This window comes from Osmerus mordax, chromosome 16 (assembly GCF_038355195.1).
Source record: "Osmerus mordax isolate fOsmMor3 chromosome 16, fOsmMor3.pri, whole genome shotgun sequence".
NCBI classification, from domain to species: Eukaryota; Metazoa; Chordata; class Actinopteri; order Osmeriformes; family Osmeridae; genus Osmerus; species Osmerus mordax.
Genome location: NC_090065.1, coordinates 1,126,900 through 1,152,316, shown reverse-complemented (window position 1 = coordinate 1,152,316; position 25,417 = coordinate 1,126,900). Strand labels below are relative to the sequence as shown.

Here is a 25,417-nt window from a genome sequence, read left to right as displayed (position 1 = left end):
GGGGGGTCCCCCCCTGCCTGGGTCCTGGTGGTGTTTTCCAGCTGCAGGCCCCTCCTATTCACACTCCCAGAGGAGGGCAGCCGGGTTGACCTGGATGCCTGGGGGGGGGGGGGGGGGGGGGGAGCCTCAAAGTTTCAGTTCAACTTTTCGAAACTTTCAAAAACGTTTGTTGAAAATAATTGTGAAACTTATTTTGAAAATAATTGTGAAACTTTTTTTGAAAATAATTGTGAAACCTTTTTTTGAAAATAATTGTGCATTTTCAACCTTAAGAAAAATAATAGTGAAAATAATGTTTCAACCTTTCAAAACTTTTTTCCTTAAACTTTGTTTAGAAAATCTTTTTTCCTCAAAGTTTCAGTTCAACTTTTCGAAACTTTCAAAAAAGTTTGTTGAAAATAATTGTGAAACTTTTTTAGAAAATAATTGTGAAACCTTTTTTTGAAAATAATTGTGAAACCTTTTTTTGAAAATAATTGTGAAACCTTTTTTTGAAAATAATTGTGAAACCTTTTTTTGAAAATAATTGTGAAACCTTTTTTTGAAAATAATTGTGAAACCTTTTTTTTAAAACATTTTCAACCTTAAGAAAAATAATAGTGAAAATAATGTTTCAACCTTTCAAAACTTTTTTCCTTAAACTTTGTTTAGAAAATATTTTTTCAACCTTTCAAAACTTTTTTTCTAAACGTTATTTTCACACACACAGTAGAGGAGAGAGGTTCTGAGCCCACCTGGTCCATCGCCAGGTGCTCCATGGAGTCACAGAACTCCTCGTTGTCTGAGTCGCCACGGTGGATCAGCTCAGCGTCGCTGGGATCTGAAACACAACCCAGTTCTACATTTACATCTTCACATTTCAGTCGCTTTTTATCCAAAGCGACATAGTTAAAGCAGAAGATGAAGGATCAGAAGTGCAGAGTTCTAACTGTGTTTCTGTGGTCAGAAGTGCTTCATAAAAAGTCGTTACCATGTCTACAGGACAGGAGCTGACTGACACCTGAGAGTCATGGGCACAGGAAGAATATCAGAAATAATGTTGAGGTGTTTCACACACACTAAGAGTGTGTGTGTTTGGGGAGGTGGGTATGTCCCAGACACACACAGGGTGGGTATGTCCCAGACACACACAGGTGGGTATGTCCCAGACACACACAGGTGGGTATGTCCCAGACAAACTCTAAAAGTCCCAGACGAACATCCTCCCAGACTCTGTTCTATCATAGTGACATCAGAGTGTGAGGATGGGACGGGGTTCTCACCGCTGAGGTGTCCGTTGAGGTGCCTGTGCGAGGGGCCCTGTGGGGGGCCTACGGAGCAGGCCAGCTCCTCCTCCTCCACCTCGCTGTTCAGGAACTGTGCGTCCCGTTGGTGGCGGAGGAACACGCTGGGAGCCGCGATGCCATTGGTCAGTCTGAACCCCGACCAGCGCCAGTCCTCCACCCTCAGGAGACGAGGATCTGGCCTCACACCTGGAACTGGAAACACCACGTCAGGTGTGTGTGTGTGTGAGTGTGAGAGAGAGAGAGAGAGAGAGAGAGAGAGAGAGAGAGGAGGAGAGAGAGAGAGAGAGGAGAGAGAGGAGAGAGAGAGAGAGAGAGAGAAAGTCCTTTTGAGAGAGACACAAGCAGAATATGAGTGTCAGAGAGAGTGTAAGAAGTGAGTGCGTATTGAACAGCGTATAGTTAGGTTGTTCTAATGTACTTAGATAAATACCTACAAACTGCGGACTGTAAACAGGTTTCAAACTTTTGTATAGAATCGTCATAGAGGAAGACAGGAGAACTGTCCTGCAGTCTAACCACTCTTCTCTGTTCATGTGAAGTAAAACATGAACTTCCCAGCTGCTGCTGTTACCTCTGTCCTCCTCCTGCAGATGTTCCTCTGCATCTTCATCTTCATCACTCTCATCATCCTCATCATCACCATCATCATCATCAGCAGCAGCATCACTGCTCCCCTCCTTGCCTTCCACTTGTCTCCTCCTTCTCGCTTACTGCTGATTGGCTCTCTACACCATTCCAAACTACGCCAGTGACATCACTTCCTGTGGTCGTGAGCTCCTCAGTGGGGTTCTGTAGTGCGTCCCACAGATCCCCAAATCTGCCCAGCGTGAGATGGGGAGGGGGTGAGGAGGGGAGGGGGGTGAGGAAGTGAGGGGGTGAGGAGGGGAGGGGGTGAGGGGGTGAGGAGGGGAGGGGGGTGAGGAGGGGAGGAGGTGAGGAGGGGAGGCAAGGAGGTGAGGGGTGAGGTGGCAAGGGGAGAAGATGAGGAAGCACTAGTGCTTCACTCCTCCACAGTAACAGCAGCACTACCATCTAGGGACACATATCTTTGACGATGAAGTGACTGGAATAAATCCCACTATCATCAGGTCACTATGGGAAAAGACCTGACACACAACGCTACACAGTTACCATGGAGACCAGACACACAACGCTACACAGGTTACCATGGAGACCAGGACACACAACGCTACACAGGTTACCATGAAGACCAGGACACACTACACAGGAGCTCTGCTACTACAGAAACTCACAGACTACACACACCATCACGAAGAACTGCAAGAAACTCACACACTACACACACCACTACCGGTAAATAACACTACACACAGCACTGCTGGTCTACAGGTCAGGTGTGCGGGGCTACAGGTCAGCGTGGGCGGGGCCACAGTAGACTTGCCTTCCATCAGCGGCTTGTCAGCAGGCCCTCCGAACCCAACTGGCCAAGAGAGACACAAACACCAGTCAGCCCAGGGTCAGGGGTCAAGGGTCAGGAAGCCACAGTCCTACCTACCTGTAGTGTGTGTACGTGGATAGGTCCTTCAGGGTCCTGAATGCTGGGATTTTAGTCGGGCACCTGAAGCGGACGCAAAAGGCCTGGTGAAGGGTCTCTTGTCCTCCTCCTCCTGCTCCTCCTCCGCGCCTCCCTCCACCTCCTCGTAGAAGTTCCCAGGAGCTCCAGCAGAGCCGACACCTCCTCCGTCATCGGGAGAGTTTCCATAATCTTCCAGGACAAGTCAACACAGTTCCCCAATTAATTCGTACTGTTAACACCGTTATTGCACTTACTTTTCCAGTTTGTTCTACTGTACAGCAATGCTAGAACCCATGTCTGTACTCCAGGAAGAGATGAACCAATCAGACCACTCACCAGCTGGATGTCATCTATATACGCCGCCATCGCCTCCTCCCTGGTCATCTCCCCTAGCGACCGCCACGCGTCCCTAGAAACACAGCACACGCCAGTGAGTCACCAGCTGATTGGCTGACCTGAGGTCAACTCACAAATAGGAATCAAAACTTTATATGGTATTTTGAACACAGTTTAAGGCTGTTTGCCACTTAGTCTGTAACACCAAATGAGCATAAGTGAATGATGTTTCCGTCATCCTCTCCCTCGCCTGCTCTCCCCTCCTCTCCACCCCTCCCCTGCTCTCCCCTCCTCTCCTCCCCTCCCCTGCTCTCCCCTCCCCTCCTCTCCTCCCCTGCGCTCCCCTCCTCTCCTCCCCTCCCCTGCTCTCCTCCCCTCCCCTCGCCTGCTCTCCCCTCCTCTCCTCCCCTCCCCTGCTCTCCCCTCCTCTCCACCCCTCCCCTGCGCTCCTCTCCTCCCCTCCCCTGCTCTCCCCTCCTCTCCTCCCCTCCCCTGCGCTCCCCTCCTCCCCTCCCCTGCTTTCCCCTCCTCTCCACCCCACCCCTCCCCTGCTCTCCTCTCCTGCTCTCCCCTCCTCTCCTCTCTCCTCCCCTCCTCTAGGAAAGAAATAATTTAGAGTACCATTTGGCCTTGCCAGCAGTGTCCCAGAAGCCAGTTGGCCGGGGCCTGTAGCAGGGGCCACTGGTAGCCTGCTGGTAGTAGCTGTAGAACATCATCATCATGTCATCCGAGGGCTGGTACGGACCTGGGGGGGGGGGGAGAACTTTATATTGATGTCAACCCAATTATTCTTCAGAAAAGCTAATCAGCTAAATACTCACTAGCACTAGAATAATGGTTCTTGTAAGAGCCTGTCCCTATAACCCCGCCTAACCAATGGGGCGTTTAGTAGCCTGTATTTGCCATGAAGGCTAAACCTGTCAGGATTTAGGTTAACCAATCCCAGACAGCTTCTACGGAGAGGCTGGTGGCAGAGCACATAATCAGACGTAAACACTGTCCTTCAGAGAAAAACGCTGTCCATTAACTCTATTAAGTTTTTGAATTGCTCCCTGAACATGGTGTTCTCTACAGGACCGCTTGACTTTACAGTCAGGTCTAGTCTGAACTGACAGCGCGGTCTGTCTGGGCTAATTCAGTTATCCGGAGGGCAAGAGTGGATGCTAGGTTACCATCTTCAGACAAGCTCCGTATCACTCTGACAGCAGCATCGAATTTGTTCTCAAGGGAGGCATTATCGGCCTCACACGCCATAGTAGTCCGAGCCCCACCGGCATGGTCGGCTCGTGTTCACGTCCTCGGGGTAATCGATTACTGACAACAACATAAAAAACATGTAATTAATAAAAAGTTTCGTAATGTCCTCGCGCAGTTGCGCTGTAACGTATTGTACAATAGAATAAAGCATCTAATTTATGTCTCAGGACAATTAGGCTACTTAATAAAATGACCTCCGTGAGTAGGCCTAAAAAGACTATGATTATATCAACAAGACAGCGATCTAAATGAGAATTATAATGAATGTTAAAACAAGTCCGACGTTTGGTACTAACCTCTCTGAGTTTCATGTCTTCGGGGTAAATTAGTCCTTGGCAACCCGCATCCGATGGGTGCTCATCCTCAGATTTGGTAGCTAAAACACCGCACATATGATTCACAAATCTGCTAGGGATTAGTAGTTTCGGTAGCGCCTCATTTACACCACGCTTGAGCAAATCCTTTCAGAGTTTCTCCTACAAAACCCAGAATGCTCTACGGTTGACCAGGTCTCAACGGGAGGTGTAGTTTTCAATCTGCAAATTTTAGTGATTTGTAGGAGTTTGCGTCCACTCATGATGATTGTCTTAAACTTTTAAGCTTGTGTATAGTCATACTTTGTAAAACATGTTATTTAACGAATTGGGCACCTTGTTACAATTGTACCAATGCGCTGCTTAGCAACACTGTTGCAGAATGCTCTGACAGGCGGCAGAACAGTGTAGTTTTTTTGTCCACGGCACACAGCGATGTGCTTCGGTTGAGCGCTGTGATTGGTTAAACGACTCATCTTGTCAGGAAGCTAGTCCAATCAGCGTCAACATCGATTACGAGCCCGTTGAGGAATGCAACGGTTGTGTGAGACATGTAACCGAGAGCAGGAGCTTCACCACAGGGGGAGCCCCTTCCGCACCGCAGCTAAAGCATCATCGCTGTGGCCAACTGAAAGGAAAGGGACGAGAGAAATGCAGAGGGATGTAAAATGGCAGAGCTACAAATGCTACTAGAGGAAGAAATTCCGGCCGGCAAACGAGCGCTCGTGGAAAGCTATCAAAATCTGTCGAGGGTCGCAGAGTACTGCGAAAACAACTATGTACAGGTGAGGACGAACAGCTTAGTTGAAATTGTGGATTCCGGTGGGATATTCGTCGGGTTTGCAGTGGTAGTTGTGGGAGTGGGTGATGCCGGGGACAGGAAACGTTGCCTTAGAGAGAGACCACCGACCGCTGTCTGTAACACCGATATGAAACTATTTTTTGTGGATATTAATTAACAGCTGTATTCAAGTATTTCGAGCTGATATTGTGCTTAACCACAGAGCGCACGATGTATTGTTTCAAGCCGTGATTGTGCTGCTTTCATAGCCCATCCACGAGTCTGTTCGATGTCAAATTACAAAGCTGTTGGGGGGATTCAGAGGGTGTGTCGTTGTTATGACCGAAGGCTGGTCAGTGATTTTAGTTTTAAGCAAATAGATGATCCTACACAATAGTTTAGGTCCCTCCGCCCGCCTATATTTTGTGGTGCCAGACAAGGCCACCGAACGGTGTTACTATCGGGGTCTGTGCCGTGACTGAAAAGCTGATTGCCTCGGCCGTAGCGGTTTTCATCAATCGTTGTATCAGCGATTGTAGCTCGCTTCAGCTCGTCCGTCTTGTTCTCGTTGCAACCCTCAAGTGCTCAGATAGTCTCTCTGTCTATCAATTCAAGAGGTAAAAAAATCGTTAAAATACGGCATTAACGGTGGCATACGATATTGACGAAATTATAGGCATGGAAACTGCATTGTAAATGGCCTATGCAGTGTTGTCTGGATATTAAACGGCAAATATTATATTTTATACTATATGTTTTTTTTCCTAGACTTGTCTTGTTATCTGCGCCGGACACAATATATTCTGCCTAATTAATAGGGTCAGGGTGTGTGTGTAGTCCGCGCCCGAAACTCGAAAGCGTGGCTGGGTTTGCTGATGTGTCTCCCTTAGTGGGAGCAGCACGCGAGCCGTTGTGTGAATGGAGCTCGAGCCTTCAGCAGTTTCCACCCCTTTGTGCTCGCGCGTGGGGGCTGCGGATGTGACCCTTTGATGTCTGGTGACTCACCGTCAGACAGTTCACACTGAAACACGTCCATGTTGGCGCGGGGGGCTCGTGGCTTATTAGGGAACCGTACACACGCTATAAGTTACCGGTCTGGAAACGGAGAGTACGGATCTGAAATGATCAGTTTGTGCCCAACCTCCTGTTTACTCAAAGATCTTCACTACTAAATTCGTGCTCACATTTCTGTTTGCTGATGTACACAGCTCGCTATTGAGTGTTGCTGAGGTAGCATCTCCACTGTGACTAAAGGATACGTGTTCTGTGAGCAAGAACGGAATAGATCTGCACCGCGTCTCTGACGACACATTTCCTATCAGAACCATTTTCTGCGCGTCTGTTCCAAGAGGAATGGATGTAACAGCCGCAATCTGGAATGTTACCGTGGATCGCATTGTTTTACCATTCCGTTTTGTTCGGGAACACCTGGCTGAATCATGAATCGTGCTAAATCGTAAAAGGGGAGGTGGGGTTAATCAGGAAGGATTAAACAGTCAAAGGCGGAGGCCCAACGTGGTGCTAAAACACTTATATCATCACTAAATCACTATAATATCACCATCACTGATATATTACTTAAAATCACTATTATATCATCATATCACCGTTATACCACTAACCATTAACAGTCACTGTACCCTCTGCCCCCCCCCCCCCCCCTCACCCACCCACTCCTCAGGAACACGGGTCATGTAGAGCCTCTGTGATGTGTCCTTAACTAAGTTCAACGAGAAAAAAACTCAATCTCTTCCTCCAACACCCCCCCCCCCACACACACACACACACTCATGGCTAAGTGGGTTTAATTGAGCAGGTAATTGTCATCATAATCTCATCATGTTCAGACAAGTTTCCAAATCAGCAGGCTGAGTTGAGATCACATTATCCCAGGTCGCTGAACGCATCACGACTAACCTGTCATGCTGCCACATCAAATCAAACATCATCATTCTTTTTCACAAGCAAAGTCACAGATGGCTTCACAGTAGCCCGGTGATCGATCCCTATAACCAACCTGAACCCTCAAGAAAAACTCTGAAAGAGAACCTGTTAAAACCCTGGTGAGGAGCGAGAACCTGTTAGAACCCTGGTGAGGAGTGAGAACCTGTTAGAACCCTGGTGAGGAGCGAGAACCTGTTAGAACCCTGGTGAGGAGCGAGAACCTGTTAGAACCCTGGTGAGGAGCGAGAACCTGTTAGAACCCTGGTGAGGAGCAGCTCAGTGAGGGTTCCCCTCCTCCAGACACGGACCAGAGGCTGGGTTCTACTATACAGTAGAGACGAGAGGCTGGGTTCTACTATACAGTAGAGACAAGAGCTGGGTTCTACTATACAGTAGAGACGAGAGGCTGGGTTCTACTATACAGTAGAGACGAGAAGCTGGGTTCTACTATACAGTAGAGACGAGAGGCTGGGTTCTACTATACAGTAGACATGAGATGCTGGGTTCTACTATACAGTAGAGACGAGAAGCTGGGTTCTACTATACAGTAAGAATAGAGATGCGTACCAGTGTGAATAGGTGAAGACACCAATGTTCAGAAGTCTGACTAGTTTAGTAGAACAACAGCAGGGTTCCTGCGTCAGTTTTGGCTGTGGTTAGCTGCCTGTTGTGGCTTCCTGTTGGTGTGTGTGTGTGAGTGTGTGTTTGTGTGAGTGTGTGTGTTTGTGAGTGTGTGAGTGTGTGTTTGTGAGTGTGTGTCAGCACTGCTGTGGTGGATTGTGGTTTTGGGTGCCATTCAAATATACCTTTGAACAGGAAAAACAGATGCCCTGATTTGCGTACATGCATCTGGATCCTGAACACATTTTTACACATGCAGGCGTGCATGCGCATGCGTGTATGTATGTACATGTGTGTGTATGCACACGTGTGTGTGTGTGAGTGTGTGTGTGTGCTGAGGACAGATGGCCGCACTAGTGGGGAGGAACCGCTCCTATGGAATTTCCCAGCATTCCCGGAGGCATCCATCTCACCATGCACCTGTTCCTTCTCACCAATGGGGTGACAGTGTGAATTCCTGTCTCTTCCTGTTCCCCTGTTGCTGTCTGCCTGGGTCACCAAGGCCAGGCGTTACCATGGAGACCAGGACACATGCACACACAAACACGCGCACAGCTAGCATGGACCATTGCTATTTATAGAAAATCTGTGTTTTGGTTTTTCCTGTAGCAGACCGGAAGGGTGTGGGTGTGTGTGTGTGTGTGTGTGTGGTGTCACTGAGTGTGTTTTGACTTCTTTTTCTCTTCTCTCCCTCTCTCCCTCCTCTTCTATCTTTACCCCCACTCCCACCACCCTTTTCTCTCCTTTTGTCTCCTTTTCTCCCACGCTCTCCTCATCATCCCCTCACTCCATCTACCTACCTCCCCTCTGTTTACCTCCCTCTCTCTCTGTCTCTCTCTCTCTCATCCCCCCCCCCCCCCTCCCCCAGGCCCAGGACAAGAGGAAGGCTCTGGAGGAGACCAAGGCGTACACCACCCAGTCCCTGGCCAGCGTGGCCTACCAGATCAACGCTCTGGCCAACAACGTGCTGCAGCTGCTGGACATCCAGGCCTCGCAGCTCCGACGCATGGAGTCCTCCATCAACCACATCTCCCAGGTACACACACACCTGGACACGCACTCACCTGGACACACACACCCGGACACACACTTGGACACACACCTGGACACACACACAGGGAGGGAGAGACCCAGAGGAGACAGAGAGAGAGAGACCCAGAGGAGAGAGGGGGACGGAGAGACCCAGAGGAGACAGAGAGAGAGAGACCCAGAGGAGACAGAGAGAGAGAGACCCAGAGGAGACAGAGAGAGAGAGAGACCCAGAGGAGAGAAAGAGAGAGAGGGAGAGACCCAGAGGAGAGGAAGAGAGAGAGAGAGAGGGAGAGAGAGAGAGACCCAGAGGAGAGGAAGAGAGAGAGGGAGAGACCCAGAGGAGAGGAAGAGAGAGAGGGAGGGAGAGAGAGACCCAGAGGAGACAGAGGGAGAGAGACCCAGAGGAGACAGAGGGAGAGAGACCCAGAGGAGACAGAGGGAGAGAGACCCAGAGGAGACAGAGGGAGAGAGACCCAGAGGGGGGGAGAGAGAGAGAGAGAGAGAGTTTAGCTCCGAGAGGTTACACAGTGTGTGTGTAGACTGAGGCCAGACTGCTAACATCTAGAACACCAACTGCTTTATGATGTAAACAGTTGTTAAGATATATATATATATATTTTTTTTTTTACAAATCTTTATTTTTTGCCCTTCCCCTTCATCTCTCACCTCTCACCCCCCTCTTCCTCTCCCACTCCCTTCCTCTCTCTTCTCTGTTTCTCTCTCTCGCACTCCCCAACTTTCTCTCTTCTCTCTGCCCCTCCAGCCCTATCTCTGACAGGAAGTAGAAGGAGGGGTCCTGAAAGTGAGGCTGGGTGTGTCCGCGTAGTTTCCTGTCCAAAAATAAACTCAGTTATTTATTTACGCCTTTCAACAACAATGTAAGAGCAGCTGCCACTGGGTGGTCTCTCTCAGGTCCTCTTCTGGACAGGCTGGTCTCTCTGAGGTCTTCTTCTGGTCAGGCTGGTCTCTCAGGTCCTCTTCTGGTCAGGCTGGTCTCTCTGAGGTCCTTTGTCTTCACTCTTGCGTATCTCGCTCTCTTTCTCTCTCAACTGTCTTCTTTATCTGTTGTGACTGTACTGGAACTCCTTGCCTCATTTCTATCTCCCTCCTCCCTCCCTCTCCTCTGACTGAATGGTGTGAGTGTGGAGTAAGAAGAACAGTGATTGAAGTGTGACCTCATCAGCACACATCATTCCACTCAATTGCTGCTCTAATTCTTTGGCTCTCGTGCAGACAGATACTCACACGCACACACTCCAATGCACGCACGCACACACACTCACCACACACACATGTACACACACTCACCACACACACATATACACACACTCACCACACACGGACACACACACTGTGATGATGAGTGACAGGGCTGATGTGGGACTTGAGCCGCTATCCTCCTGGAGGGTGCTCCAGCCTCAGGCTTTAGCTCAGCGGGTTAGGTCCTGCTGAGAGGAGAAGTTTAACCACCACAAAGGTCCTCAGATGACATGCTCACTTGCTCAAGTCCAAAAGTTGTTTTCTGTTTCTCTCGTTCTCTATAACTCTTTCTAAATGCTCTCCACTTGTTCCTGTCTTTCTCTCCTCTCTCTCTCTCTCTCTCTCTCTCTCTCTCTCTCTCTCTCTCTCTCTCTCTCTCTCTCTCCTTCTCTCTCTCTCTCTCCTTCCCTCTCTGTCTCTCTGTCTCCTTCCCTCTCTGTCTCTCTCTCTCCTTCCCTCTCTGTCTCTCTCTCTCCTTCCCTCTCTCTCTCTCCTTCCCTCTCTGTCTCTCTCCAGACCGTGGACATCCACAAGGAGAAGGTTGCTAGGCGGGAGATTGGCATCCTGACCACCAATAAGAACACGTCACGCACGCACAAGATCATCGCGCCCGGCAACATGGAGCGTCCTGTGCGATACATCAGGAAGCCCATCGACTACACACTGCTGGACGACGTGGGCCACGGTGTCAAGGTAAGAGCCCCCACCAGAGGAGAGGAGGAGAGATGAGAGGAGAGGAGGAGGAGAGGAGGCAAGGAGAGGAGAGGGGAGAAGAGAGGAGGGGAGAATGCTAGGAGAGGAGGAGGAGAGGAGGCAAGGGGAGGAGAGGGGAGAAGAGAGGAGGGGAGGAGGCTAGTAGAGGAGAGGAGGAGAGGGGAGAAGAGAGGAGGGGAGGAGGCTAGTAGAGGAGAGGAGAGGAGGAGGAGAGGAGGCAAGTGGAGGAGAGGGGAGGAGAGGGGAGAAGAGAGGAGGGGAGGAGGCTAGTAGAGGAGAGGAGGAGAGGAGGAGAGGGGAGGAGAGGGAGAAGAGTGGAGGGGAGGAGGCTAGTAGAGGAGGAGAGGAGATGAGTCAGGTTATTCATGGTCAAAACTCTGCCAGTCCAAGATCCATAGGAGGTCCTCAGTCGGAGGGAGAGAGAGGGAGAGAGAGGGAGAGAGAGAGAGAGAGAGGGAGAGGGAGGGAGGGAGAGAGAGGGAGAGAGAGGGAGAGATGGGTGGATGGAGAGAATGTGGGGAGAACAGAAAGACACAGTGAAATCTTGGCCAAGTGTTGACACCATCCAACCCCCCTGGTGAAAAGGATCTTTCAACTCTTTCCGGATCATTCTTCATCTTTTATTATGACTTCCCGGGATCCATCCATCCTCCCTCCCCTCCTCCTCTTCCTCTCTCGCTCCCTCACTCCTCCCGTCTTCCTCCCTCCCTCCATGCTGTATGTGTTGTTAGAGAGTCTTTGTGTGTGTGTGTGTGTGTGTGTGTGCGTGTGTGTGTGTGTGTGAGCACGAGTGTGTGTGTGTGTGTGTGTGCTCATTATCCCCGTCCTCTCGGCCTGAGACTGGGGCCCTGGGGGGGGCCGTCCCAAAACCATGACAACCTCCTCCTTCCCCTGGACTCCCTGTCACCATGGCGACCCCCCCAGGCAGCTGTCAGCCTGACGGGCCGTTGCCATGGAGATCACCCTTAGGGACAGTCTCCACAGATAGTCAGTTTCCAGTGTTTTAACCAATAAGAACAATCAGTACTTACAATCTCGACCAATAACCACAAATGTTAGTTCTAACTCTGTCTCAATGTGTCATTAACCAATCGTATCACGTGATGCTGACTTTCTAACCAATGAGCATGTGTGTTTGTCTCTCCTCTCTCTCTGCCACCAGTGGCTTAAAGCCAAGGTAGGAACATCTCTTCCTGCTTCCCAGCATGACCACACACACCCACACACACACACAGAACACACACACACTCAGATGAGACACAAACAGCGTTCTGATGTTGTGTTTCCTCCTGCAGCAGCAGGGAAACAGCCAGGCGGGCCGGGGGGCAGGGACCCTGTCCAGAACCAGCCCCCCCACACAGAAGCCCCCCAGCCCCCCGCTGGCAGGACGGGGCACCCTGGGGTACGAGGACACACACGCTCTCACTCTCAAACACACACACACACATACACAGATATGTATCGATACAGCTCAATGGTCAATCTAAAATGTTCTAATGTAAGTTTTGATGTGTGTGTGTGTGTGTTCCCCAGGCGTAACACCCCCTACAAGACCCTGGAGCCGGTAAAGCCTCCTGTGGTTCCTAACGACTACATGACCAGCCCTGCTCGCCTGGGCAGCCAGCACAGCCCCGCCCGCACTGCCTCCCTCAACCAGAGGCCACGCACACACAGGTACACACACACACACACACACACACAGGTACACACACACACACACAGGTACACACACACAGGTACACACACACACACAGGTACACACACACACACATGCTGGTACACCACCAGCACAGCCCCACATGCACTAAACACGTGTAATGTGTGTGGCGTTAAATGTTCTGCAACTTGTCATCATTGTACATCATGTATTTCCCCCCTCTCTCTCCAGTGGCAGCAGTGGGGGTAGTGGCGGCAGGGACAACAGCGGAGGCAGCAACAACGTGGGTGTTCCTCTGGCCGTGCCCACCCCCTCCCCTCCCAGCCTGGGAGCAGGTGAGACACCCCACACACACATCCTCTCCTCTCATCCCACCCTCTCCTCTCTCCTCTCATCCCCCCCTCTCCTCTCACTCTCCTCTCATCCCCCTCTCCTCTCCTCCTCTCATCCCCCTCTCCTCTCCTCCTCTCACCCCCCTCTCCTGTCCTCCTCTCACCTCCCTCTCCTCTCCTCCTCTCACCCCCCTCTACTGTCCTCCTCTCACCCCCCTCTACTGTCCTCCTCTCACCCCCCTCTCCTCTCCTCCTCTCATCCCCCTCTCCTCTCCTCCTCTCACCCCCCTCTCCTGTCCTCCTCTCACCCCCCTCTCCTCTCCTCCTCTCACCCCCCTCTACTGTCCTCCTCTCACCCCCCTCTACTGTCCTCCTCTCACCCCCCTCTCCTCTCATCCCCCTCTACTCTCCTCCTCTCACCCCCCTCTACTCTCCTCCTCTCACCCCCCTCTCCTCTCCTCCTCTCACCCCCTCTCCTCTGTCCTGCAGCAGTGACAGCAGGTGTCCCCCAGGGTCCTGGTCTGGGTCCTGTCCCCATGTCCCAGTTCGGCACCATCTCCCGCCAAGTCTCCCGCCACAACTCCACCACAAGCTCTGCCTCCATGGTTAGCGCCACGGGAACCTACCGCCGGGCGCCCTCCGGCTCCGCCCACTTCTCCGTCTCCCAGCAACCGCCGCACCTCAACGGAGGCCCCGCCTACCCCCAGAACACAGGTACCAGACCACGCCCCTTTCTGCAGTGTGTGTGTCAGGATGCTAGCGGCTCCTGGTGTCTGTTTATGCTCTGCGGAAGAAGCTTACTGCTCTACTGACAGTCTCTCCCCCCCTCTCTTCTCTTCCACTCTCTCTCCCCCCCTCTCTTCTCTTCCACTCTCTCTCCCCCCCTCTCTTCTCTTCCACTCTCTCTCCCCTCTCTCCTCTCCCACCCTCTCTCCTCTCTTCCTCTCTCTTCCTCTCTCTCTCTCTTCCTCTCTCCAATCTCTATCCATTCCTCTCTTCTTCCTCTTTCTTGTTTTGTCAATGTCTCTGTCTATGTATTGCTTGTGTGTGTGTGTGTGTCCAGTGGCTATAGCTCCTCCCCCTCCTATGGTCCAGCTGACTCCACAGATCCCCCTGACAGGCTTTGCAGCCAGAGTCCAGGAGACCAGTAAGTACCACACACACACATGCGCACCAGATCTTTTCTGTGCTACACCTTTCTAGTGTGCTCCGTCTGTCTGTTGCCATGGCTACAGCTGGTGGTTAGTGTTCTACCTGGTCTGATCACATGACCCAGTGTGGTGAGAACACAACTGAGCATTCTCTCTCTCACACGCTCTCACACACACTCTCACACACATATGCACACACTCTCACACATACGCTCTCACACACACCCTCACACACACTCTCTCACACCCAGTGTGTTCCTCCAGCCCTCAGTGTGTGAGCTAAGGGAAGAGGACAGGGAGGGTCAGCCAGTCTCCCCAGCTGTATGCTCCTCCTCCTGGACCCAGCTCTCCCTCTGCCTGCCTCACAGCCCTGGAGCTCCACTGCCCTCTGGTGGACAAACACAGCACTGCAGCTGGAACTGGCCAGCGAGGACCACGCAGGCAGGCAGACAGGCAGGCAGGCAGACAGACAAACTGGAAGGCGGATTGACTGACTGACTGAAAGGCAGACAGACGGGAAGGCAGACAGGCAGAATAGATAAATAAATCGGTAAAAAGATGGACGATCATTCAGAATTCTAACCCCGGTCTGACCCCCCTCCCCCAGTAACAGACAGCCCGGGTCCGCCCCCCCCGCCCCCCCCCGGAGGACGTGGCCCTGTTTGAGGAGCCCTCGCCGCCCCCCCCTCCGCCCCCCGTGGACTACGAGGAGGACGAGGCGTCCGTGGTGCACTACAACGACCCCTACGCTGACTCCGACCCCCAGTGGGCGCCCAAGACCTACGTAGAGAAGGGTGAGAGCCACCCCTGACCTCTGACCCTTAACCCCTTCTGCCCCGTGGTGGCAGTCTGTTACTCGACCCTCTCTCCCTTCATCTCTTCTCTCACTTTATCTCCTCCTCTCTCTCTCGTCCTCCTCTCCCTTTATCTCTCTCTCTTCCTCCTCTCACTTTATCTCCTTCTCTCCCTCCTCTTGCTTTTTAAACGTTCTTCTTCTGTATATTTTTTTCACTGTATTTTAATCCCCTTCTCATTATTTAACCTCCCCCTCTCCCCCCCCCCCTCTCTCTCTCTCTCTCTCTCTCCCTCTCTCTACCTCTCTCTCCCTCTCTCTCTCTCTCTCTCTCTCTCTCTCTCTCTACCTCTCTCTCCCCCCCTAGTGGTGGCCATCTACGACTACTCCAAGGACAAGGAGGATGAGCTGTCCTTCATGGAGGGCGCCATCATCTACATCATCAAGAAGAACGATGACGGCTGGTACGAGGGCGTGTGCCACGGCGTGACCGGCCTCTTCCCCGGGAACTACGTCGAGTCCATCATGCACTACGCCGACTAGCCCCTCCCCTGGTGACTAGCCCCGCCCCTGGTGACTAGCCCCGCTCCTGCTGACTAGCCCCTCCCCCTGGTGACTAGCCCCTCCCCCTGGTGACTAGCCCCGCCCCTGGTGACTAGCCCCGCTCCTGCTGACTAGCCCCTCCCCTGGTGACTAGCCCCTCCCCTGGTGACTAGCCCCGCCCCTGGTGACTAGCCCCTCCCCTGGTGACTAGCCCCGCCCCTGCCATCAGCACTGTCATCTCCAGCAGAGCGTAAACATTTGATGAGGCTGAGCTGGTCCTTAGGGGTGTGTGTGTGTGTGTGTGGGGGGGGGGGGGGGGCGGGGGTAATTAAGGAGTTACATGAGTATAGAATGCATATAAAAAGATTTGAGAGTTGAAATGTGTATTCCTGGTGAAGCTTCCTGTTTTCGTTGTATACATTGTACATACCGTGCCGTGACACGCTGCCTGACTGTCTGTCATTGGTGTTCATACCTGTCAGTCTCCATCAGTGTCCTCTGATTGGTCTGTTTTAATCAACGTGGAGCCATGATTGAATAGTTTTGCGACATTTTCTTTTTATATACTATCATTTTATTTATATATTTTGGAGTGCCATTTTGTACTGCTCTAAGTTTGGCTAACTGTGACTCAATGAGAGATTTTACGATGTTAAAAAGAAATTCTATATTCTGTCATGATTGTTTTTCTGTGTTGTCTGCCCACTGGACTGCTTCTACCTGTACGGCAGCAGATGAAGAGACTGATGATCCATCACAGCGATCTGTCGTTTGTCCTCTTGCTATGGGGCATAGCTGAACCTGGCCCGCTGCTGCCATGACAACCTGGCCCGCTGCTGCCATGACAACCCCCCCACCACCACTGCACGTTACCGTTGTTACAGTTCAAGCTCCGCCTCCTATGTGGCGGCCTCATCCTGGTGAATGTAGCTCCGCCCCCTGCAGACCATGTGACCTCTGTCCAGGATCTCCCGCCGTGGTGGGTCTCCATGACAACTCGGTACCACACCTGAAGGAGTCACATTGTGTGTTCGTAGAGCGTCCTACAACGTAACACGACACAGTGCATTGTGGGACCTGTTGTGGTTCTTGTCAGCGAATCAGGAGGGGCGGGGCTGCTCTACCTTGGACAACAACAACAAACAATAACAACATGACTGCTCTGACGCTGATACAGGGTGGGATGTATGAGGCTGTACGTGTGGTGTTGGATGTAAGATGTTGGATGTAAGATGTTGGATGTAGGGGTTAGGTCATGATCACAGACGGCTGACAGGACAGGCCTGAACCTCACCAGGACATAAGCCTGAAGAACTTCATTCATTCAGAGTGTTTTACTACTACTGCTGCACACACACACACACACTGTCTGAAAACACACACAACTTCCAACTATCGATTGTACTTTTTCATCAAAGGTCTTTCTTTTTGGGGTGACAGAAAGAAAAGAAAAACAAGTTTCCTAGCTTCTGGACTGTTCCATGTGAGGATCCAAACGAGGTTCCTCTCCGTGTACAGCTCCAATGTTTATATGGTTTCCTAGCAACATGGTTTCCTAGCAACGTGGGAGAACCGCTCACATGTAGAACGCTGTTGTTGTTGTTTACCTGCAGCGCCTCGCCGCTCCGTCTTTCCTTTCTGTTTCTTCTTCTGTGGAACGTGAAAGGTGATGTGTACCTGTGTGGAGAGCAGAGCCCAGCTCCTCTCCAGGTGTGGAGGAGAGCAGAGCCCAGCTCCTCTCCAGGTGTGTACACACGACCATGTGCTCATTGAAATGTATGTACAGGCCTTTTTGTAATAAACAGCTCGTCAAAACTACACTTGTCTGTTTGGCGGGGGCGGGGCAGGATGTGGGTGTAGAGGACGGAGTGGCTGGAGGGGGTGGACTGGATTATATGAGGTACACCACAATCAATACAGTAGGGATTATATGAGGTACACCACAATCAATACAGTAGGGATTATATGAGGTACACCACAATCAATACAGTAGGGATTATATGAGGTACACCACAATCAATACAGTAGGGATTATATGAGCTACACCGCAATCAATACAGTAGGGAGATCAGACGGGAGAGGTGAGATGGGAGATCAGAGGGGAGAGGTGAGATCATAGGGGAGAGGGGAGATCAGAGGGGAGAGGTGAGATCAGAGGTGAGATGGGAGATCAGAGGGGAGAGGTGAGATCAGAGGGGGGATCAGAGGGGAGATACACATCTACAAAACCAGGACACTAAACCCTAGTTTTGTGTGGTCCAACTAATAGAACTCCTACCTGATGTCATCACTGGTCTCATCACTACTTGATGCCATCGCCGACCTCATGCAATCAGAAAAGAAACCTCAGAAAATAAATAAAATGTCTTTTTTATTCACTCCTTGCCTGTGTTCTTCTCCACTAAGACATATTGTCAAACAAACATTATGTAATAGATTTTCCATGTCAGTTTTTCCATATTAATAATAATAAGAAATGAATCTGTGGCTCCCCCTACACTTCCATCTAATGTTAGACCTACCTGTTGCCCTCCCCTGTCTTTCCTGATCCACCATCCTCACACCTGAATGAAATGAACTCACTGTTAATAATAGCAGCCTACATTCATTTCTTAAATCATCCTAGTGATGGTATCAGATAAGACAACTATTATGCAGTAAGGTTGTGCTGCTGTTGAAATTACATTCACATTTTGGATTTTAAAAAGTACAAATATGGACTAAACAATCTAAGAATACAATAATTTAAATATAAAATTAGATATATATAAAAATAAGAATAGAATGAGCAGCGTGAATGGTCAACATAGTGCAATCGGATACTGAGATAAAGTGGCTTATGCATACTGAATTGCCATTAGATGGACTTATAATGAGATAGGGCGCCTACTCTCGCCTGTTAGTCGTCTAAAATGTTATAAAGCATTGAGGAAATGCATAAACGCACAACAGCAGCTACATATAGAAAATACCCAAAAATTATGTTTTTAATTTTTTTAGATGTATTATTTTTTACCATCGCTTTGGCGCCCCCATGGTGCTGGCTGTTGGGTTGTTACCAGAACAGGTGTTGTGCCGCAACAATGTGCGGACCTGAAAACGGACTCAAGACTCAAAGGCTCAAAGAGTATTTATTGTCCAGAACAGAATGTGTGAGCTATGGGCTGCAGGTCTTCGGGCGAAAGCGAGCAAGGCAAGTAGCTGGCTGGAGAACCCTGGAGTCAGTCTCGACCGAATGAACGCGTTCATTGAACGAAAGTTCATGAACTCGTTCATAATTTTGGTGAACGCGAACTGAACGTACTGTATTACTGCCTGATGAACGATACTGTGAACGCGTTCATTCTGGTGTCTGTGAACGGCACGTTCACTCTTTTTAATTTCGTTCAATAAGGTGCCAGATTTCTAGAGACTTCCAGACAAAAAACACACCGTTAACTGTCCTGTATCCATGGTTGCCCAACCAGTCAATCGCTGCGTGTGCTTTCTTCTACTGTCTATGCCTGGCAAGTGTGAGAGCGCCGAAGTTGCGTAGAGGCCGAGTGGGGTATTGCAGACAGATAGAACAAATGAGGGAAGGCTGTCCCTTCAATGTGAATGTTGGATAAGGAGTAAAAATTGGATAAGAAGATGAAATCTGACAGTTTCAGCATTAAACTAATAAAATAATTGCTGTCTGTGATTCTATATGGGCTGTGGAAATAATTATGAACTATGAACTGAACATAGTTCATTTTAAAATTTGTGAACTATGAACTGAACTAGTTCATGTAGAAAGTGAACTTTCCCAACACTGACTAGGTGTACTGGTATTAGGTATTTTGTTTTGTTAATGTTTTGCAGCGTTCCGTAGTATCAGGAGAGCATCCAGATGCAGTTCTCTGGACGAGCCCTTAGATGGCGCTCTAACACCTCCAGATGCAAACAAAGAACAAAACAATCAGTTGTTATTTTTTTTCATTATTTTCATTATTTCATTACTTTCATTCGTTATTTTTTTTCAGTTAATGTTTTATTATAAAAGGGTAACAGTTTAGTAACGCCTCAGGAATTAATAGGAGCCATTCATGATCTCTCTTTAGCTTCTGTTTCCAGAGCTGTACTACCAGCTGCATATAATACAGACAAATGAACTTCACACACACTTGTGCATTATCCTGATTAAATAAATATATAATGACAGAACGGAAATAAATATCATTTAAAAGTATAAAATCAACATCAAAAGTGTATCTTCTTAATACTGCACTTGAAAAGTAAAACATTGTAAACATTCAATTGTATAAAATAATAAATATTCTTGAACAAAATTGCTATTAGATTACTCACTAGGAGACCAGCTGATAATGAGCTTAATTCAGACAAACACTGTGACTGTAACACACACACACAGATTATAACTGATCCTAGACATCCGCCATCTTGGATCTGATGACTTCAGCCATCTTGGATCAGCGGACATGTAAAGTCAGTGGGCTTCACAGAAACCAGAATCCAGTGTCAGACACGTTTGTGCAAAAACAAAACAGAGGAACATGGTTTCCTCCACTTGGCAAGGTGATTCCAGTTAAGGTGTAACTTGGTACCACATACACACACACACACCACATACACCGAATGCACACACGTACACTGAATACACAAACATTATTTTAAATTCTCTGTTACTCTCAACACACACACTGACACACATACCCACATACCCCCGCAGAAACACACACTCCACACACGCACACACACTCTCACACACTCTCACACACACTCTCTCACACACACACTCTCTCTCTCTAGACGTGAGTCATGGCCAGGTCCTCCTTGCTGCTGGTCTTGTCTCCGTGGCGACAGCAGCAGCGGCACCAGAGCCCCACCAGGAGGAGGGTGAGGATGAGGAAGGTGAGGAGGATGAAGATGGCTCCCGCTATCACCCCTGTGCTGAACTCTGACAGGAGAGAGAGAGAGATTGATGAGACCCTGCCGCCACTGCATGTGTGTGAGTGTGTGTGTGTGTGCGTATGTGATAGTGTATATGTGTGTGTGTCTATGTGTCAGTGCGTTTGTGTCTGTGTGTGTGTCAGTGTGTGTGCGTATGTGATAGTGTATATGTGTGTGTGTCTATGTGTCAGTGCGTTTGTGTGTGTGATAGTGTGTGTGTGTCTGTGTGTGTGTCAGTGTGTGTGCGTATGTGATAGTGTATATGTGTGTGTGTCTATGTGTCAGTGTGTTTGTGTGTGTGTCAGTGTGTGTGTCAGTGTGTGTCTATGTGTCAGTGTGTGTGTGTGTGTGTCAGTGTGTGTGTCAGTGTGTGTGTCAGTGTGTGTGTCAGTGTGTGTGTGTGTGTCAGTGTGTGTGTGTGTGTCTGTGTGTGTGTGTGCTCCTACCCTGGAAGATGCTCCTGTCTCCCCCAGAGCACTGAGGCCTGCTCCACTGGCCCAACCTGCGCTCTGCTGGTCTGGAGGGCAGGTAGGCCGCTACGCTGAAGCAGTAGCTCTGCCCTCGGTCCAGACCCCCCACCTCCACCTCGCTCTTCCTGGAAGTCTGCTCCTTCTAACACACGGACACACACACACGGACACACACGTCACACAGAGCTGGAGGCATGCCTGGCTCCCACACATGTCACATTCTAACCGAGGACACAGTCTAACTCTACTGAGGGCAAAGGTGTCATTTTACCAGGGAAAACACTTCATGCAGTAGCTCTCATAACTCTATTGTGATCGGTATCAATATCAGACAAGTATCACTGCCATTGTTGTTGTTGTGGTGGTGCAGGTGTGTGCCTCACCTTGCCCGTGCTGCCAGCCTTGTTGTATCTGACCCGGTAGTGCAGGTCCTTCAGGAACACGTCTCTAATGCTCTGCATCACGCCCTCCCTGAACAGGGGGGTGGGGGGGTCGCTGACCAGCAGCCTCACCCGCGTCCTGTCCTCCCCCCACTCCACACGGAACTCTGGCCGGCCTATCAGGGCTGGGGGAGAGAGGGGGAGGAGGGGGGAGGGTGAGAACAGCAGGACAGACAGGTGGAAGGATGGATGGAGCAAGAGACAGAGACTGACAGACTGACAGACAGACAGACAGACAGACAGACAGACAGACAGACAGACACTCATCAACAACACTCACTGTCTGTGTAGGGGTTGAACTGCGGAGCACGGGCAAAGGGGAACTCCACCAGGTCAGAGGTCACGCCAGGTAAGGGCTCTGATAGGACGTCAGCCGAGTAGGTGGCCCTCAGGAGTCGGAGGTCGTTGGTGAGGTCACACTCTGTGTCGGAGGTCCTGATGCAGTGTGGGTTCCTCTTCCTGTTCTCTCCCAGCCTGCGGTGGACAGCTCAGTCAGACTGTGTGTGTGTGTGTGTGTGTGTGTGTGTGTGTGTGTGTGTGAGAGAGAGAGTGTGTCTGTGCGTGTGTGTGTTTGTGCTAGGAGGCGCATTATAAATTAAATGTATTCTGATTATTGTCTGTGTACAAGAACAAGGTTCATTTACACCTGTGACCTCCTGATCTTTAGTCAAATGCTCGACCATTGAGCTGTAGTCATCCGCAGAAAAACTACATTAAAGAATAAGTCAGCTAAATGTGTGTGTAAGTGTGTGCGTGTGAGTGTGTGTGTCTGTGTGTCCTATCTGAGCAGCAGCAGACTCACTGAGAGAACTCCACCGTGTAGGAGAAGTTGGACGGCTGCGGGCCCCACTGCAGGATGGTCTTGAAGTTGAAGGAGACCCAGGTGAGATCAGAGGCTGCAGGGAAGTGGTCTCGCTCTGCTGCTGAACCAGACAAGATGTGGGGTTAGATATCACTATTCTGTCCTGTTCAGTCAAACTAGAAGTTTCTCCCCTCAGGGTGAGTTTTCTGTCTGTTCATCTGATCCAGAATGATCGTCCATGAACGGTTCATGAATTCATCTATCACAGCTAGAACAAATCAACAAACGGCCACTCCAACAGAAACAACCCGTCAGTTTCCACTGAGGGAAGACGAACACCGCGCCAACTGAGCTAAAGTTCCTATACACTACGTCAGAAGATATGTTTTTGAAGTGATTATGAAGTGCAAACTTACCCTCCGCTCCGCCTGTGGCTGTCAGCGCACACATCATCCCAAAAAAGCAGAGAAACGTCTTCGTTAACTCCATCTCGTTCTCGTGGTTTAAATCCAGAACACGTTATGTTTCACTAACTTGTCTAATATCTTGATTTATTCTTAGTCGACCTGTGACCCGTGTCGTCTGTCCTTAAATACCGTGATCTGACTCAGACGGTACAGTTATCTTGCTTAATAATACTCCTCTGTGGGACGCAAGCGCTTATAAAGCCTTTTACCGTTTAAGTTTCAAATTGCAACTGTCGGAATTTTTTGTCGTGGCTCATGACTCATTTAACGCGTTAACTCCGCCTCCCCCATTCCCGCGGTCCGGCCTGAGATGCGCTCACGGGCGGAGAACTCCGTCTACCGCCTGTCCGTCACCCTCCGCTCCGCTCCATATATGGTGATCCGGATAAAACCCTTCGCTTTCCAAACTGGTACCTGTGCAAGCTGCTGTTACAACCACAGAGCCTGGTTTTGACATCATGGACAGACCCACCACGCTGCTCTGATGCATTTAAATGACCACATTCCAAATCCCCACCCTTGTGACAGTATATAGGACCGGAGGAAAGATATTATCATGTAGGCCTATAGTAATAGTAATTTATATTTAATGTAGGCTACATATTGTTTATATTGTTTAAAAACAGAGGCCTATGGATCTGAAACCTTAAACGATGCGTTTAATTTGACCATGGGAGCAAACATAGGTAGGCCTAAATGATGTGACAAATTCAAGCCATTCTAAGAGTACAGGATTAGGACAGTCTATTCGTTGAACTAATTCCTTCATCATCATTATTATCGTCATTATTTGGAATTAGCGGGGAAACGCAGAAATTAACCGGTAATCAGATTAGTATAAACCTTACAGCGTGACCCGGCAGCGGAGGCCGAACTTGGGGTGTACAGTTAACCCGACTGCGGTTGCCACAACAGTATTCAGCGGTTTTATTAATTTGCCGGACTACTGTGAGTCACGTGGAACTCATCAGCTCCGCCGGCGCGTGGAGACTGGAGAGTTAGTGTGGCTATGAGCGCTATTATTAGAACAGCAGAATGAGTAGGAATGATGTGATGATATTCTCTGACACACTGTCTGCCAAGGTGCTATTGAGGAAATTGAACGATTAGCTGAATAATGTTGAATAATGATGTCAGTTTTCAGTACTTAACAGGCTACTCAGATGTGTGACGGAAATAAACGGCCGAAGTTATGTGTATCATAGGAGCAAATTAACTTTTTTCATATCTGTTAACTTATAGCAACTACACAACATCAAGTTTATTATACTTTATCTACTATAACATAAGTATATATCTCATGCTTTATCTATACAATTTCTACTTGCACTTTATCTATGATACAATACTGTACGTATAACTACTGTTGTCTCACCCTGACCCTGACCTTACATTTACATTTACATTTACATTTAGTCATTTAGCAGACGCTCTTATCCAGAGCGACTTACAGTAAGTACAGGGTCATTCCCCCCGAGGCAAGTAGGGTGAAGTGCCTTGCCCAAGGACACAACGTCATTTGACACGGCCAGGAATCGAACTGGCAACCTTGAGATTACTAGCCCGACTCCCTCACCGCTCAGCCACCTGACTCCCACCTTAACCCTGACCCTACCCTACCCTACCCTACCCTACCCTACCCTATCCTACTCTACCCTACCCTACCCTACCCTATCCTACCCTACCCTACCCTACCCTACCCTATCCTATCCTATCCTATCCTACTCTACCCTACCCTACCCTACCCTATCCTACTCTACCCTACCCTACCCTACCCTACCCTATCCTACCCTACCCTATCCTACCCTATCCTACCCTATCCTATCCTATCCTACCCTACCCTACCCTACCCTACCCTACCCTATCCTACCCTACCCTACCCTATCCTATCCTATCCTATCCTATTCTACCCTACCCTACCCTACCCTACCCTACCCTATCCTACCCTACCCTACCCTACCCTACCCTACCCTATCATGCTGGTTATAGATCCTGTAACTTGTCTGGTGCCTGTGTTGTGGGCACCAGGTGCCTGTGTTGTGGGCACCCCTGTCAGATGTTCCAGTCCCCCTGCATGAGAAGTGACTGATCCCTGCTCCTCCAGCCTCCCCATGGACCTCTTAAAGAACGTTCTCATGCCAGTTAAAGAACATTCCGGAACGTACCCCTGATCTCCTGTGAAGTCCAGCTCGGCTGTGAAGCTTGTGGTCCACGGCTGTCATGTTGGATACATCAGAAGGACTCTGTGTCCTTGGGGTGCACGTGACAATCCCCATGTTTACGTCCTCTCCCCTCTCCCTTTCTCTCCCTCCCTCTTTCTCTCCCCTCTCCCACTCAGTCTTATTCTCTTCCCTCTCCCTTTCCCTCCCCCCTCTCTCCCTCTCCCTCTCCCTCACCTCTCCCTCCCTCTTTCTCTCCCCTCTCCCACTCAGTCTTATTCTCTTCCCCCCCCCCTCTCTCCCTCTCCCTCCCCCCTCACTCCCTCTCCCTTTCCCTCCCCCCTCTCTCCTGCTACCGGGCCCACCATCGTCCCACACCCTCTTTCATCTCTCATTCTTCCCCCTCACCCCTCACCCCTCCCTCACCCGTCCACCCCCCCATCTCAATTGCCCCCCTCTTTCACTTCCATCCTCATCCCCTGTCGGGACAGGAGAGACTGTAGACAGGAGAGGCAGACAGGCTGGAGAGACCAGCAGAGACCCAGAGCTAGGAGAGACTGCAGGATGACCTCACTAGGCATGGTGGGTG

At 49.9% G+C, this 25,417-nt stretch overlaps 2 protein-coding genes and 1 pseudogene across 3 annotated transcripts; 1 reads left to right on the top strand and 2 right to left on the bottom strand.

Moving 5' to 3' along the window:
• Positions 1 to 4,219, bottom strand: part of LOC136959513 (acyl-CoA-binding domain-containing protein 5-like) — a 6,233-nt pseudogene extending 2,014 nt beyond the window's left edge.
• Positions 4,220 to 5,368: 1,149 nt separating this feature from the next.
• Positions 5,369 to 15,838, top strand: LOC136959608 (abl interactor 1-like). The gene is given in 12 exon segments (XM_067254005.1): positions 5,369 to 5,515; positions 8,945 to 9,112; positions 10,885 to 11,061; positions 12,245 to 12,259; positions 12,378 to 12,484; positions 12,616 to 12,756; positions 12,971 to 13,074; positions 13,561 to 13,785; positions 14,135 to 14,218; positions 14,830 to 14,858; positions 14,860 to 15,016; positions 15,383 to 15,838. Coding segments are annotated over 12 exon segments (1,500 nt in total). The 5' UTR covers positions 5,369 to 5,398; the 3' UTR covers positions 15,559 to 15,838.
• A 3,720-nt stretch (positions 15,839 to 19,558) lies between these two features.
• Positions 19,559 to 22,878, bottom strand: LOC136959167 (tissue factor-like). Of its 2 annotated transcripts, none has more exons than XM_067253424.1 (6): positions 22,619 to 22,878; positions 22,203 to 22,323; positions 21,681 to 21,874; positions 21,344 to 21,525; positions 20,937 to 21,102; positions 19,559 to 20,497 (listed from the first exon to the last, which is right to left on the bottom strand). In XM_067253424.1, the coding sequence occupies exons 1-6, from the start codon at positions 22,689 to 22,691 to the stop codon at positions 20,346 to 20,348; spliced, it is 888 nt and encodes a 295-aa protein (XP_067109525.1). In that variant the 5' UTR covers positions 22,692 to 22,878; the 3' UTR covers positions 19,559 to 20,345. The 2 variants fall into 2 exon arrangements, with proteins under 2 accessions (XP_067109525.1, XP_067109526.1); XM_067253425.1 differs by having other exon boundaries at positions 22,203 to 22,320.
• Positions 22,879 to 25,417: the final 2,539 nt, after the last annotated feature.

Excerpts from the sequence above, each read along its gene's own strand:
- LOC136959167 (XM_067253424.1), bottom strand. The coding sequence starts at position 22,691 with ATGGAGTTAACGAAGACGTTTCTCTGCTTTTTTGGGATGATGTGTGCG. Across the intron at positions 21,103-21,343 it reads AGGCTGGCAGCACGGGCAAG|AAGGAGCAGACTTCCAGGAA; the intron begins GTGAGGCACACA and ends TCCGTGTGTTAG. Across the intron at positions 20,498-20,936 it reads AGACAGGAGCATCTTCCAGG|AGTTCAGCACAGGGGTGATA; the intron begins GTAGGAGCACAC and ends CTCTCCTGTCAG.